This window comes from Pelecanus crispus, chromosome 1 (genome assembly GCF_030463565.1).
Source record: "Pelecanus crispus isolate bPelCri1 chromosome 1, bPelCri1.pri, whole genome shotgun sequence".
Lineage (NCBI taxonomy): Eukaryota > Metazoa > Chordata > Aves > Pelecaniformes > Pelecanidae > Pelecanus > Pelecanus crispus.
In genome coordinates, this window is record NC_134643.1 from 167,574,536 (window position 1) to 167,591,699 (window position 17,164).

At 44.5% G+C, this 17,164-nt stretch overlaps 1 protein-coding gene across 11 annotated transcripts in view; it reads right to left on the reverse strand.

Moving 5' to 3' along the window:
- Positions 1 to 12,970: 12,970 nt before the first annotated feature.
- The window catches only part of MBNL2 (muscleblind like splicing regulator 2), a 71,776-nt gene continuing 67,582 nt past the window's right edge, over positions 12,971 to 17,164 (reverse strand). For all 11 annotated transcript variants that reach the window (XM_075727909.1, XM_075727905.1, XM_075727908.1 and 8 more), the window contains one exon: positions 12,971 to 13,098. In XM_075727909.1, the coding sequence (XP_075584024.1) occupies positions 12,971 to 13,098 (128 nt within the window). The remainder of the gene's footprint in view (positions 13,099 to 17,164) is intronic.

Genomic DNA, 17,164 nt, shown 5'->3' on the forward strand with positions numbered 1-17,164 from the left:
AGTTTTTAAATTCTTGAAAGCGTGCTGGGAAAAAAAAATCGGTGTTGTATTTTAAAAAGTGATAATTCAATTTGCATATATTATGTAAGTACCTGTGTGTGTATACATGTAAGTGTATTCTCTCCCTGTGTGTGCCTATGTGTATGTAAACAGGTTCAAACCCCACTGAGTTTTATTTAAAACTCATCACAATCAAGAATTTTTAGATGGTTAATTCTTGCCTGTTTGAGCAGGAAATTATATTTTCTCATGTTCTAAATTAGATAGCTGTCCAGATAAAAATGATGATAATATAGCTAACACACGCACACGCGCACACAAAAAAACTATTTACAAAGAAAAGACAAAGCAGCGTGTTTTGGTTAAACAGACTATTTACAACTCTCTTTGCACTTTTTTATTTCCTTTATTTTGGTATTTTAGCTAGTGCCTAAGAAACGGATTGTCTCTGATGCTGATATATTGTTACACAGAGCCATTTGATTAGAGGAAGAAACATCTATTTAACAAGACGTAAAGGAAATAAAAGAGCAAGAACAGTTTTAGCTGCAGTATTTTCCATGGCCTTGAAAACCTTCAGCCAGAGTCTCAGCTGCTATAAATTGGCATAAACTCCACTATCTTAAAGCTGTGTGTTGGTTTATGTGACCTGAGGAGATGACCTCTGGGATTTGTGGGACCACTGTATAAATACCAGAGCTTTCAACCTGCCAGGGTCAAACTAAATAATGCTTGTGGTCCAGTCCTGGCTCCGTGCTTATGTGTCGCTCCTGGATTTAAGCAGCATCGCGTGGAGCAGCAGAGGGGAGAAGGGAGCCTTCAGCAGCTCTGCACTTCTCCCCAGCAAAACCCCTGCCAGGGTGTTGCCATTTTCATCTTGCAGGTGAGGAAGCTGATGAAGAAAGAAGCTGTCCCCTCACTGCTGTGCTAAAAAACGCACTTTTTTTGTAGCCAAAACAAGCAATGGCAGAGCTTTTTAGTACTAAGTGAGGGGCAAACCCTGCTCCAGGGGAACCTCTGGCAGGACAAGAAAACTTTGTTGCTCCAAGCCCCTCACTTGCCACTGGAGTGACGCAGAAGTCGGTGGAGAAAAGGGGAACGACAGCAACAACATTCATGTCCTCCAGAGGCTAAAACCGGAGGGGCGAGGTGCTGCTCCGCAGTGCTGCAGCACTCCCCTTGCGCCCACACGGATGCTTCATTCGTGTGAGGGCAAAACAAATTAAATGTTAGGCCCCCATCAGCTCTCACTGTGCAACCATACCCATCTGCAGCGGGTGGGTAGATGGACACGCCGGGACTAGAGTGGGCGAACTAAATTGTTAGGAATGTAAATGCCTGAGGAATGGCGGTTTTTAATTTTTATTTTTCCCCTGAAATAAAAGAGGCAGCGATGAACCCAAACCTTGGGAGCTGAGGATCGGCAAAAGGTGCCGATCCAAGCTTTATCCAGAGGAAAAAGGCAGCAGTCTGTGAGGTGCCAGGGATGCTCCCAGCAGCAGCAGCGGAGCACGGAGCAATTCTTCCCCGTGGCAGGCACAGCGGGCTTGCTGTACTAGCAGGCGTAGCTGGCAGGCCGCTATCATCATAAACCTCCAGCTATTTTCATTTCATCAAAACAAATGCAAACTCCTAAACGGGTACAAAATGCTCTGAAAGGGTCTTGGGCTTTTCCTAACATGGGAAAGGCGCAGCGAGCCAAGCCCCATGTCTCGTGCCCGCATGGGGAGGGGGTGCAGAGGGACACCAGGAAGGGCTGAGGAGCTTTTGCTGGGGGGCTTGCTTGGAGCTGGGTGAACAGCCGAAGACATGAGCCTGTGTCACTAGCATTCAGGTAGCAGGACGGCTGCAGGGTTGAGGGCCTAAGGCACACAAATCCAGCGGGATCTCTCTTCTGACGGGGCAGGAGCTTTGGTAGCACCTTGGCTGCCAGTGGCAGCGGAGCAGATGCCATCAATGGCCAAGGGAAGTTGAGGGCAGAAGCAGGCAGGCAGAAGTTGCCAGCAAGCCTTGTCTCACCTCAGCTGCCTCCATGGTCTGTAGGTGTCCCACGGGAGCTAATCAACCTTGCAGGCCCCCAGCCTTCTTAAATTTACTGATTTAAAAATAGCCTCAGGCTCCTTCAGGGGCTGCAGCTGAGGAGACTCCCTCATAACCTGGCTGGCTGAACGGGCTGTGTAAAACCCACCTGGTCCGCAGGGGACATTTTCCAAGTGTGATAGAAATAGACATTTCTACATTTCTGTCTTTGCTTGTGTTCCGATTCCCCCGTGTTTTGCAAGAAGGAAACATGGCAGAAGGGGATGGCTCCAGGGCAGCCAGCGCTGGCATCCACCAGAGATTTGGCAGAAGAAATCCCAACAAGGAGAAGCAAACAGGACTTAACTACAGAGGCCACAGGCTTTCCTTCTTCATACTTAATAGCTTCTTAGAGGGGTCCTGCTACTGCCGATGCCAAAGGTTAGGGGACTTTGGGTTTTATTTTGAACAGTGGTATTATTTTGCATGTGCAGGGACAGGACAGCTGGTGAGGCCTATAGGATTTTGCCATAGGGATGTGCTGGACTGCTCAGGATGAAGGGGCATCCCCCGGGCTGTGCCTCTGAGTCCTCTCCTCTGGGCCCTCCCATTGCCTCCAGCTCTGCCAGGAGGCTGCAGGACGTTCCTACAGTAAATCTAGTAATATGGCTGGTGGACAAAGCTGCTCTCTTTTACTCAGGCACCTGAGAGGACCTTCAATGGCTTGTCCACAGTTAACTTGGTTATCCATGTGGTGATTGCCACAGACAGACACCTTGGGATCCTGAAAAAAACCATTATGCTTCCATTTCCAACAGCCAGGGCTCTTTTCACTGCAGAGCAGCTACCAGCAGCTCCTGCAGAGCACGAGCACACGGGCAGTCTCCATAAATCCTCACACTAGCTTATCCTAATACCATGCACAAGTAACCCAGCCGAAGTTTACTCCTTTCAGCTGTGCATCCAGCTCCAGTAATAAGTTTCTAATCCCAACGAAGCCCAGCTGCTGCAGGTCTGGCTGCTGAGGAGCCCCAGCACAAACTCCGGCCGGTTCGATGGGCAATCGGCCCCGTTAATGGGAGCTCCTGACACCATGACACTGCAGCACACATTTCTAGATAAAATTCACGTTGGGACATGTTTCTGTCGCTGGGCAAACTAAATCCAAGTTCTAAAAATACCACATCTTATCAGGGCTGTTTTCTTTTATCAGTTTTATTGCAAATTGGCTCAAGCGTATGGACTCCTGGAGCATGAAGCCACATCCAGCTACATCTTAGAAAGAAGCTAAAAAATAAAGGAGAGGCAGCTGTTTCTCTCTGCAGTATTTGTGAGGTAATAATAGTAACAATAAAGGGAAGTAAAATAGAGCAGTTTCATTGTGATATTTTCAAAAAAGTAAGGATTCAATTGAGTATAAAATGATCATTGATTTTAGGCACTTTGATGGACTAATGTTTGATTCTAACGGAGTCATTTTCTGAGAAGAGCAGAAGAAATCTGTGTCAAGAGGAAACAACCCTCACTTTGTATAGAGAGGTGCTGCTGAGTAGCATTGCCAGAGTCCTTTATTTAAATAGGAATAATTATATTGCACAGGAAACTTGGATTTGAAAACAGTTCCTCTGATAATTACTCCTGAAGAGGAATGTATCTGTTGCTTTTACCAAAGCCTGAAGACCGGTCTCTTCATTATGGCTAAAATTAAAGCAAAGGGAGAGGAAACAAACAAGAAAGGACATAAAACTCCCAATGCCAGGTCCAAAAAAAAGTCCTTTCCACCAAGAAGTGGTGAAACATCTTTTAGAGTGAGCATCTGATGTAGATGGAGATGAGAGGCAAGTAAGACAATAATTATGCCGCACTTGGTTTCCACTTGGAAAGGAATTCCTACTGGCTCCTCGCCGTACAATGTCCCCTCACTGCTCTACACCTTCTGCTTTCCATTGGGTTTCCACCATGCCCGCAAGCTCTCATCAAAACCTTTCCTATGGACAGCATTCACTGTGAAAAACTGGAAAATTTCTCTGGCCAAATAATGGTAAGCAGAGAGTTGCTTCTGCTGCTGAAGTGGGGTTTGTTTGCAGTCAGCCTGGATTGCAGCCTGCCCTCCATCCTCTCCCTGACCTTAAAATGTTGGACGGAGCGGGCAAGGCACTGCCTGCATGAAAGTCAGATCCTCTCCAGGAAGGTTTAGACCACTCTACCTCCCACGCAAAGCAAATCTGTAATTAAACGATGCTTTAAATGCTCAGACTGTTGTGGTTTCCCGCTTTCCCACTTTAGTTATGAAAATGAAGACCATCTGGTCAGTCTCACTGGAAGTGACTGTCACACAGGCTTTCATAAGCTTGCAAGGAACTTCTCTGCGTGGTCACGAGCAGCGTGGCTCTTAATTTGGATCCAAGGGTCTCCTAAGGAAGGCCAGCAGAATCAAGTGGGTGAAGATAAAAGCGTCTGCACACAGATTAAACCAGGACTGACTGATACCATAAGTAGCACGAGGACATTTTCCCCCTGAAGTTTCTCTAAGCATTAAAGGATTTGTATTAATGTGCATGTGCAGCGGTGGGGAAAGATATTTGATTACGGCAGAACAGGTCACTTACAAATCATCTCCTCGCCTTTCAGGCAGCATGCTCAATCCGTGCTGGCAAGAGAAATCCGTTCATTGCAACTAATGGGCCTAAATGACCCATTAAAGCGCTGCAATGGTGCAAGGACCAAAAATGTGCTCCTCAACCACATGACGGTAAAAAAGCCTATGTCATTTCTAGAATGAAAGGAAGAAAAGAGGAAGAAGATGCTTTAAAAAAACAACCACCCTCAGACAAAAATAAAGGCGCAGAAGCTGGCAGGCAGCATGGGGTTCCTGCAGTTCACATACGCTCAGAAGAGCAGCTCAGGTGAAAGCCAGAGCACGAAGGATGTGGCTCTCTGGGGGCAGGAACAGGGATGCACAGCACCTCGCCGTGTGCCCCAGCTCGATGGAGGAGGGGGTCACCCTCGGCATCTCTGTAGACAGCCGGGCTGGGAAGGCTCCAGAAGAGGCAATCCTGCCAAGAAGTTGAATGTTGTTGCCCTCTGGCAAAGCCTCAGTCGCTCGCTCTCCATTTGCTTATACAGGAAGCCTGGGGCTGAATGCAAAAAGCATGAATTTTGTGTGGTAAAAGCATACTTCTGCTGTGTTCTGCCTGCGCACAGAATAGGATGTTCAGAAGAAAACTATTGCCACTGTTTAGGCAATCCATATATATATACTGTGCTACATCTGGCAAATAGAGTGGCTGCAAGTAAGGAAGTGCAGAGCTGGATGACAATTTCATGTAATTTGGTTTCATTTGCCTTACAGGCTCTCTGTATAGAATTATAGAATCATAGAATGGTTTGGGTTGGAAGGGACCTTTAAAGGTCATCTAGTCCAACCTCCCTGCAATGAGCAGGGACATCGTCAACCAGATCAGGTTGCTCAGAGCCCCGTCCAACCTGACCTTGAATGTTTCCAGCGATGGGGCATCTACCACCTCTCTGGGCAACCTGTTCCAGTCTTTCCCACCCTTGTTGTAAAAAATGTCTTCCTTATATCTAGGCTAAATGTACCCTCTTTTAGTTTAAAACCATTACCCCTTGTCCTGTCACAACAGGCCCTGCTAAAAAGTCTGTCCCCATCTTTCTTATAAGTCCCCTTCAAGTATTGAAAGGCCACAATCAGGTCTTCCCGGAGCCTTCTCAACTACAAATAAAATTGGACTTGAAGAAGTTCAGCCTCTTCCGTCATCCAATTAACGGGAAATAAAAGTCCATAGGCCACAGGAGGGGTTGCCAGTGTGCTTCTACTGTCACCTGTAAGCACTTACCATGGACTCTGAGACAACAGCTGAGGAATGGTCAGTGCCATCAGCCCAGCGACTTCTCCAGCAATTGGTCTTGGCAAGTTCACACTCATGGAGGAGGGCACCAATTCTTTATTAGAAGAGTTCAACCTCATTTATTTCCTCTAGAATGAGTATAAAGGTATCACTTTTAAGGTCAATAGAAAGGGAAAATGCATTCTGTCACATCCTGTAGTTAGAAAGCCTACTGAAATCTGCTCAAGGCTGATCACTTTTTTTCCATGAGAGTCCTTGTTCACTTGTGCTTGCTTACGTAGCTTTTCTTTTGACGTATTCAGCTTGAGGAAGGACACAAAGCAGGACTCTTGCATTTCACCATTTATCTTAAGCCTGGAAATGAATGTGTAGGCTCTACCTAACACCTGTCCAAGGACAGCTTGTTATCAAGCCTTACAGACAGAGAAATTAAAGCAACACAACTACATTGGACAGAGTAGGGTACAATTGTTTCACATGAAACATTTAAACAGAATGATTTATTTGCATATAGGGACAGTTCATCCCATTGCAACTGCCTTCAGATTAAGTTACACTGATAACATCACACCTTCATTGGCATAATAATTGAATAAAGCCTATGTGAAGATTAAGCCTGAAGAAATTATATTACATGCCAAAGGTTTACCATATGCTGGGTTAGCTCAGTTGGCTAGAACATGGTGCTAATAATGCCAAGTTCACAGGTTCAATCCCTGCTTACTGCAGGGGGGTTGGGCTCGATGATCTCTCAAGGTCCCTTCCAACCCAAAGCATTCTATGATTCTATGATTTCTCTCTTCATTCCTCCCTAAACATGGTGAGAGATAAGAACATCTTGAACTCACCAAATCTGTAAAATTGGTGTTGCCAGTTTTTATGACTTTCTTAAGAATTTTATGAACTGCTCTTTAACTTTACCTCCATGAGCACATGGAAAACATTTCTAGGCATCATGGTAGCAGAGAAAAAGCTTAAATATGCAAGCTGAATGTACTCCAAGTACCTACAGAGAAGAACAGGGTTTTTAACTACTAGACCATTTAAGCCAATCTCATGATTTTGTCATTTCTTGTGCACGATGGTGTTTTAAAATCCATCAAAACCATTGTTATGATTGACGGTCCCTTGTGAAAACAGGTGGGGTTCATTGACTGAACTCATTTGAGGTGTTGTAGAGCATCTGAGACACCTGCATGGGGCTGGCAGACTTAAGATACCCACCCAGACCTGTGCTGCTCCACAGCAGCAGCTTTAGGCCAAGTGGGTACCCTGCAGTGTCTGAAACGATACGTGACAGCTACAGAGAGAAAGCTGGATCCCACCCTAACAGCTTTCCAAGTGTGAAAAACTCGCTTGCAGTCCTGAGCTGTGCTGTCAGCTACCCACTTCAGCATCTCTGAATGTGCTCCGCTGGCGTTCAGCGTGGTGACTACAACCATAAAACAAGGAAATAAAAGCATTTCCTCCCTCTGTCCCTCCGTGAAAAGGGGAACCATTCGTGGCAAATGTAAACACAGCGCAGGTTTAGCATCGGCACGAACCTGCCTGACCATCCCTTCCTACAAGGTGAACCTTACACCATTGTGGTTGCCCTCATCACCACCACATTCCGGCATCTATTTGGTCCGGTGACCCTCTGAGGAACCACCCACCACGCAGGCTACACCCTGACTGTTTTGTGACAATTAGACTAAGGAGGACACTCACCAGAATTTGTTTTTCTTAAAAGCAGCATCCAAATCCAGCTCTTTGAAGATGAGAGGAGCAGGGCGTCTTTCCTGTAGTGATTTTCCTAAATCATAAAGCCAAGTGTATTTTCCTCACTCTGTAAGAAGCTTTGGTGGAAATAATGCAACTACAACACAACATTGCATAAGCAGCTCACACCAGTATCTTCCTTTCACATTTCTCAGTGTTTTTTTTTTTTTTCCCCTGCTACAGCAGAAGGTATTTTCATGTAATGAAACATGTGATTTATTTCCTACAATTTCTATGGTTTCTATAATTACAGAATTAGAAGAATTTAGAAGACATTTCTGTAATTTATTCATTCACAGATAATCTAACCATATATTCTATACCTATCACTATTTGCTCGAATACAATACATTACATCCAGCAATAGTAACTGGTTTAATGCAACAGCTGAGCTGGTATTGCCCTCACACACACTCCCAAATCCAGCAATAAAAATCATCTTGACCCATGCAAAAAGCCTCCAGAACTGCCAATTAGATGACATTAAAAAGGCAGGTTACTCGACAAAAGGCTTGGCTAGAGAAATATCTGCAGGCATAAAGATCATGGTATGCATATGATCAGATGCCAAAGAAAGTTTTCAGCCATTCCAGGAAAGGCACTTTTTTGGGTCCCGTGAATTCATGCAATTAATGCCACTAGCAGAAGCCTCAATGCCCACACTGTCAAGAGGCCTTGCCCACAAGTCCTTTTTTCCATCATCACCCACAGTACAGAAATGTTGGGCTGTTCCTAAGCTCTCTTCTGGAGTGAAACAACTCTTCCTGAAACAAAACCCAGCTGCTGTTTCGGTAACTTGCTGAACAGACACTCCCAAAATGCAGCATGGACAAGGCTGAACCAGTTTTGGCTTCCTTTGCTGTACACAAACATGCAAAGTTATCCCAGCAGGCTCTGATCCCTCAAATGTCACATCCCCTTTTGTTTCATCCTATTAATTCCAGTGGGCTGCAGAAAAACCCACCCAGCCCTTGGATGACTTCAGACTTTTGAACTGAAAACCAAGCAAAACATACTGAAAACAATAATTATGCCTTATGGTCATGGCTACACTACATGGGGCCAGAGGAGATACACAGCCAAACGCCGTGAGCGTGGACCTGGCCGGTCTGCTGGAGAGAAGGCTGATGTTGAGCAACGCGATGCTGCTGCAGCGCTTGGCCTGGGGCGAGGGATGCTCCCTGCGGGGGAGCCGCCTTTGGCACCAAAGCTGTGGCCACCGTCTGCCCATGAGGACGCGTGTGGCGGGGAGAACGCCAAAGGTTTCTGAAGCCTCTTCTCTAGGAGGCGCTTGCTTCATTTTGGAAAAGCTGATGCTATCTGAAGGGGGTACGCTCTGCACGCGGAGGTGTACGGAGATTGCTGGTTTGGTGTGGCTCCTGAAAGCTCAGGGCTCCCACGAGGGCTTCACCACTGCCAAAAAAGTGCCAAAGTTGACAAGAAACAAAGCAGCTTTTAGACAAGAAAATCGACATGTCCTGACCTTTCTTGGCAGCTGACAACTGTCCAGGGTGGGGTTTAACATAAGACAGTGTGAAGAGAGAGGGTTTCTACTCCCGAATCATTAGGAGCTGAATCTGAATCATTTGCTGCTTCTGCTCGACAGTGCCCTTGCAGCCCTCTAATGCTGCAGTCCTTCTCTGTCCCTGCAAGTCATCCCCGTACCTCCTCTCCATCCCACACGTTGGTTCTCGGCAGGCTTCTGGCTCGGTACGTTTGGGGTGATACATCCAAATGGGCTGGTCAACCTGGTGGTTTTCCACATCACTTGTGACCTTGGGCTCCTCTCAAACCAGCCCCGTGCTGATGCTATGTATACAACTCTATGACACAAACTCTTCTTGATCCTGCAGGGGTTGTATTTCCTTTCTTTAAAGCATTTAAAAAGATAGATCAGAGAAGATCGCTTGAAGAAACCATGGAGCTGCAAGGCAGAGGTTTTAATCCCTCCTCTGCCACTAGCTTGCCGTGCGATCTCTGCCCTTGGGCACGCAACTCCTCTGCGACGCTGCTCTCCCCAGAGGTAGACAGACAACGGGGATTATTGGCTGGTGTAACACTCTCCGAGACGTAGGCAAGAAAAGAGGATGCAGAGGATGCGCCGGCGAAAAAAATCCCCTAACGGTGAGGCATCTGCGAGCCACACCGCTGAGATAACCGCTGCCTGCCTGCACGCCAGCGGCACGGGCAGGCAGAAAGGGCACGAAATGACTGACTGCGGCTAAAGCCGTGCAGCGCGGCGTCCTCGGCACACCGTCTCCAGCATGAGAAGGGTACGCGCTTCCTCATACAGCGTCTGCGCGTGCCCCGAACCAGGGGACTGCACTTAAGGATTTGTTACTTGAACATGCAAACTAAGGGAAAAAAAAAAAAAAAGAATAAAATAGAATTTTAAAAAAATTATATACTTGTTAAAGACTCCTCCACTTTCCTTTGACTATTTTCGTTACCCCAGGCCCCTCTTCCCAGAGCCGCGCCACAAGAAAGGATCGCCCCGACTCCGCTCTCATTTTAAAATGCTTCTTTTTATTTCAGTGGTTGTACATTGGGTGAATGAATTTAACGTCACAACAGAAATAGAATGGCTATTTAACAGACCACTAGTAGTTATATGCTGAAAAAGAGTGAATGGAGGGGTTCTTTTAACTGTTACCGAAATATTCATCATACGCGTCGTCAATTAGGCTGGATGAGAGAGGCAAACAAAAAGGTATTTTGGTGAGGTGCTGTATCCTTTGAAGAAAAGAAACACTGAGACATCTCAAGTAACTTGAAACTGTGTCCCAGCTACAGTATTCACTGTCTCTGTGTTGGCCCATCTCATGGTTCTTTCAGGGGGTTTTATTTGTTGTGTGTTTTTTTTTTTTAATTAAACAAAGCATTTAAAATTTAATCATTTTCATTAGACTTTTTTTTTAAATATAAACAAAGTTTTGGCAAATAATATTTATACAGAAAAATAGTTTTAGATCTTCCCAAATTTTGAAATAGTCTATAAAATTACTTTATAAATAAATAAAATGCAGAATCTGTTGTACACGTATTTGCACATCTCTGTAATTGCCTCCTTACTGTTAGCATAGGTTTGTACTTGTACAATTTTCAGGAATATTACAAAGTCATAAAGTCGGAAAGTGGATCTCTTATTAAAAATACATTTTCTCTTTTTGTCTGTCAGTTTATCTGGATGAAAGACCTGATGTATCTGAAGCTTCGTCATCCATGGGCAAAAAATAGTAATATTGGATTAATTGTAAAAAACATAGAATAACAGTTATTTCTAAACATAAAAAGTTCACACAAAACAATGTCTTGAAGAGTTATCTACATAAAATATTTAAACGACATGGATAATTTACCATTTAGTATTATACAATAAGCTACCCAAATGCCTAAATTAACTATTATAAAAAAATAAAAACAACTTTGACAGATATAGGCAAGTTGCAGTGTCAACTACCTAGTTATAATGACTGAGAAAGTCTACAAATATTAGTGTTTTAATAGTATATAATGGTGATACCTTAACTGCTAAAGTAACAAGTTAAGATACATTATTTTTCCACAAATTAAAACTAACGCAACGTTACAAGCACTATGTTAATTTTACAATCGAATCGTGATTATTTTTTTCTTTCGGATGATCAAATCTCCAGCTTTATATATAAATAGATAGTAATTAGACATCGGACAAACAAGATTTAGCCCAGAAAATAATTTCCTAGACAAATAATTATATGGTTAGTGCCTTCAGTCGTTCAGAACAGGCAGTGCTGCCAAAGTTTAAAATAGTTTACAATCAATCTGAAGAGGTTAAGTTAAAATACTGCAATCACTAATAATGTCCACATAGAAAACTTATGCTGCAAACAATTATACATAATATCCACTTATAACAGCTGTCTTGTTTTTTTAAACAATAATTTAAAAACTATGTCATTTATGTGATACATGTGCAACATATAAAATGTGAAATATGAAATATTTGGTACAATAGTGCTTGAAACAAATCTCAAATCAAACAAATGAAATTTTAATTATACATATAGAATTACCTTGTAAATCAACAAAGTATTTAAAAAAGTAAACAACATTAAAATCTGCTTCATCCATATATATGTATGTATATATAATATGTATATAATCGTATTAAAGATATCTTCATACTTTTGTGACATAAAATATGTTTTTAAAGAAAAACAATTAAAAGAACTATTTTTTTCTCCACTCTAATCTGGTTACAATCGTACAATCCAATTAAAAAAAAATGCAAATACAGTAACGATTTATTAAACTGAATCTCATTCTACATTCTTAGTGTTCAGTTAATAGTCTAGATTAAAGTCACCTATGAAGTTTCAGTGACTCAACTGAATTTTAATTAAATTAGAGTATCATACAAATCTTTTCATCTACAGCCTTCTTTTTCGCCTTTTCTTTCGTTTGGTCTTTTTTTGTTTGATTTTACACTTCTAGAAGTTACTTCTTAACAGCTTGGGTCTTTTTGGTAACCTGACTATGAGTTTGAAAGATTATTCGCTTCTGGTGAGATTTGACTGTTGGCATCAGGCTCACTTTCATCAAGTCTGATGTGACAAAATTTAGGCACTTCTGCAAAGTCTCTTTTAAAAACATTATAAATATACTTGTAAAATAATATTTTCAAGACTTTGTTCTTTTGGGGATTGAAAGGGGTATGAAGTTCATACTGTGCAAAATCTTTTAATTTTCTTCTGCTATTCTGCTATGATTCAAATGCAACTTCTCCATACAAGTCAAACACCAACCATGTGCATCAAAAGAATTTGTGCTTTACTTTGGACTTCTGGCTAAAAATATTCAGATTGGCAGGGTGATGTGCAGGACACTGGGCTGCGTTTCACTTCCTCTGTCTTGGAATCAACTCGCTAGGGGAGCAAAACCAAGATTTTTTTTTTTTTTTAACCGAGAAGAAAAACCCCAATCATAGCTCGGGTGAAAATTAAACCTGCAACTGGGGTAAGTTTTTAGCCGATACAACTTAATTATTGCTGAGCTCAAAAGATTCATAAACACTGAATCTCACGAGACTAATTTGACTGGACCATTTCCTTTAGGTATAGTTATGGAGAAAAGACAATATTTGCAAGAATTAAACTATGCTTAGAAAATCTTTAAAACTAAATGTTACCCTTTATGTCTTGAAACATCACAGCTGGTATCAGGTAGTTAACTATTTTAGGTTGGAGTATAGTAAGCATACCATATTTAATATTCATATATGACATAGCAGCACTAGCTTTTTCGAGTTTGTGATTTGTCCGTAAGAACAAATTCTTGACTTAGCATGCAGTTTGTGGCAACTCTAGAGAGGAGGAGACGGGGTAGTATGTACAGTAGCCGTGCTTGGCCGTCCGCAGGGAGGCTTCGTGACACTCCGTTCCGCTCCTGCCGGCTATTTCAGGATTATCTGTCAAGAGAAAGGAAAGCGTGATCGCGCTTTTAGGTGACACGGGGAGAGCAGTTCGCCCAGACGGCCAGCACCGGACTAACTAAGCTTGGGCGCAGCTCGTACGGGACAGCATCCCAAACGGGACAGCATCCCAAACGGGACAGCATCCCGTATGGGACAGCATCCCGTACGGGACAGCATCCCAAACGGGACAGCATCCCAAACGGGACAGCATCCCGTATGGGACAGCATCCCGTACGGGACAGCATCCCAAACGGGACAGCATCCCAAACGGGACAGCATCCCAAACGGGACAGCATCCCAAACGGGACAGCATCCCGTATGGGACAGCATCCCAAACGGGACAGCATCCCAAACGGGACAGCATCCCAAACGGGACAGCATCCTGTATCCTCACGCTGCCTGGGAGGCGATTGCTTTTCACAAACCTGGCCGTCCTCCTCCCGCGCACACGTCCTCACGCGCGTGAGAACACGCGGAGGGGATATTTTACGTGCCAGAATACTGGAGACCGTGCGGAAGCCACGAAGGAAGGGCCTGGCCGCAGGCAGGGTGCACACCCTCAGCGCCCCGGCTGTCAGCGGAGGGGGAAGCAGCCCTGGCCTCCCGAGGAGGCTCACAAGTGCATGGGTGCCTGGCGCGATTCTCCAGCTCCCACCCTGCTCCCACAAAGTCAGGAGCGACCAGGGGAAACGGTGGAGGCAGGGCCCCTCGCCACTAACAAGCAAAAAAAAATGTACCGGGCTGGCTGCTTTCAACAAGCTATAGTGTCTTTTCAATGCACTTTTAGCAGCTGCTTATTTCCTAAAAAAATTATCTGCAGGTCAGCAAACTTCGGAGGCTTTTCACGCTTCCTTAGGTCAGGAGACCCAGGGGGATGATCGTAATGGTACCCCTGTGCGCCTAGCTAGTCACTAACCTTGCTGCTTTACCTCCACGATGTCTCAAACTGAGGGTGAGGCAACCATTTTACAGACGCAAACTCTCGCGCTTCCAATACTGCGAAGGTTAAATGCACGATGTGCCCAGCACCTGACTCAACCTGCTCACAGCATTGGAAAACACTCCAGATTTCCATCACCTGCCTGAAACGGCTGCCAGTGAAAGCGATGTCAAGAGCCAGGGGTGTGATGTTTTATCATGCCATTGCTAGTCTGTGCTCCAGACTTAAGCACAAGTCAAGGAATCGGAGCGCATCACCTGCTCTTCCTGTTTCATTTGGCACTCGACATATTTTTAAGCTGTATTTGTAGGTGGCAAGACAGTCATGACAGCACTTTGACCTACTTGTGTATTACGAAGCTAGACCGCTGCTTAATGCAATATTTATTTTAAAAGGAAAAAAAAAAAAAAAAAAGGTGTTTTGAAAATAATTTCAGCAACATACTACCTCTGACATACAGATTGCTGAGAAGAAACACACTTGCCTCTGCATGGAAGGTGCTTGTTCTAGTCCCCTGCCCGGTCACATTTTAACACCCCTGCAGTTTGGCCTGCTCCGAAACCAGTGAGGATTGCTTTGTTCAAGGTACGGCATGGCGTGGCATGCCATCCAGACTCCTAACTACTACAGACAGCTGCCTAGAGACCTCAGTTCAACAAAAATATCGCCAATGAGACGAAGCGTTTGCAGGAGCGACGTAAATGCTGTCACACCTGAGAGCCGCCCTCCTCTCTCCCGGAGGAGGAGGGGAAGAGCCCGGTTCTGCAGAGAGGCAGGATATGCAAAACCCCTGAACCCCAATTCCTACAGCACCTACAACTTGCCCCTTCTGCTTGAGCTTGCCATCCAACCCACACGGCAGGAGTGACGACTCCCATTGCTCCGGGAGGCAAGGGACCGTCTCCAACGCTATGTGCTCTCTGTACACAGCTACCAGCTCCCTGACCCCACATAACTTGCTGGCATGCCAAAAAGTCATCTCTGATTACCATCAGCACTGAAAATCCGGTGACACGCGAGGCCCCATTGTAATGACACTGTACAAACACCTGCTGCTCCAAAGGGCTTAACATCTAAATACATCATACATACAACAAGGACATATATTTTTAATGAACTTCCACCCATTGTGAGTTTGTTAGCTTATCGCCTATCTTCTGTTTCCTATTGAAATAACAAAGAAATACCTTTGCTGGAATAATAAAGCCCTGCCTGTGATAGCCCTGGTCCATCTACAGCACAGTGATTCGACAGTCCGTACAAAGAATGTAGCCGTGCTGAAAATAAGAAGTGACCAAGATTATCAGCACTGATATTTTTAGCAGGTTACAACCCAACATGTCTATGTAATTAATAAAGCAGCTTTAGCTATACTGGGTTAGCCATAATCACGCAAGTGTATTTAAAGGATCCTAAGGACTGAGTGTACTTAAAGGATCCTAAGGTCTGATTTAATGGGACACAACCTGAAATCTACTCAGTGTAAAAAACCAGAATTTCAGACACTGCAGTTGCCTACATCGCCTGCCAACTTTTGAGGGGATAAAATTGCATTTTCCTATAGCTTTTTTCTCCCCGCACAGGAAGACAGATCACTGCCCCTTATGCCGAGACATCCTAAAAGGTGAAACTGCCCCACAACACTGGTGCTCCTAATTCCTCCAAGAATGCATGACAGAGGCGGCAGAAGGCCTAATCTCAGGCTGTGTCTCGGGAAAAGGGTAGGACGGTCCCTGGTGCTTCGATCAACCCAAGCGCAACCCCCGCTGCCGCGTGCCAGGCGGGACGGAGGGCCCCGGGCAGCGTGGAGGAGCAGGGACCCCATCTCTGCTCCACTCTGGCGAGTGGCAGAGCCCAGGTAAGGACGTCCACCGCCCCGTCCCTATTCCTGCCGCTTCTCCCCTCCTCTGGAAACTCAGGAAACAGCAAAGACAATGTAAACACTTTCCTTTTGTGTGCGAGCACGTCCTGTTTACGCGGCTGTGGGTGCAGGAGGAGCAGCTGGAGCTCGCCCCGCTGCCGGCTTCTCCCGCTGCCAGTGGCTACGGAGCTGGCTTGCTCCCACATCGTCCTCACCGTGCTGCCACTCGTGCAGGGGATGGAACTAGGGCATGTTGCACCCTGGCTATTTCTAGTACACGTAGGAGTCCTCCTAGGAAAAAAAAAAAAACCCTCCAGTCTCTCCTTCAGAACAAGCTTCTCCACTGTGGAGATGCAGAACTGAGGAGCTACTTTTTTTTTTTTTTTTAAACCTTAGCCACAAAGTGTAAAACGTATCCCGTAGTCTTTAATTATATGTTCACACCCTACTTCTCAAAAAGATATCACAACTCTGCCATAGCTACATACACATGTATCAGCTTCTGCAACTGTTTTTTTCACTGTGTCTGACAGAGAAACATAAAATGCTAAACTGCTTTACATGGAAAACACACTGTGAACCTCTTCTGTTTAATCTACAAACGAAGTAATAAACTGTGATGGAAGACGGAGGCTATCTAACTCTGCATCGCTACTAATTGCTCCATCATCTACGTGCTGAAAAAGGAGAAGCTGTACAGAACATACCGACCAAGGAACATCCCTGCAAACACCTATTACAGAGTCTGCCCTCCCTCGTTACTTGTAAATAGGTGCAACAACCTTCATGTTCGCTACTGAATTACATCTTAAATGTACATATGTATGACTCGTCACATTCGCAGTGATACTATTATATCATTATACTTCACAGTAACTTGAGATAATGTATTGACACTTTTACCAGGGTATATATAAGCATAAAAAACCTGAAAAATAAGACTACACAATGCATGTGCATTGTCCCATGTACAAAGGTCTACAGGTCAAGCATGGGAAAGCATTTTCTCATGCTCTGTATGAATAAGATCCACAGGTATGGATACAGATGTGCCAGAAAACATACCTTCTGCTCCTGCAGGAAGAGATCTAGCAAGAATGCTATTTCTAGCAGAAGCAGAATGGCCTGGTGCTTATAGTCTGGGGTAGTAATGCACAGAAGATTTAATAACAGCAAAGGGCATTTTTTGGAGGCAATCACAGACATAGGGTACCCTCTCCATTGCCTTCTTGCTTGGTACCCGTTTGAAGTGCCAGAAA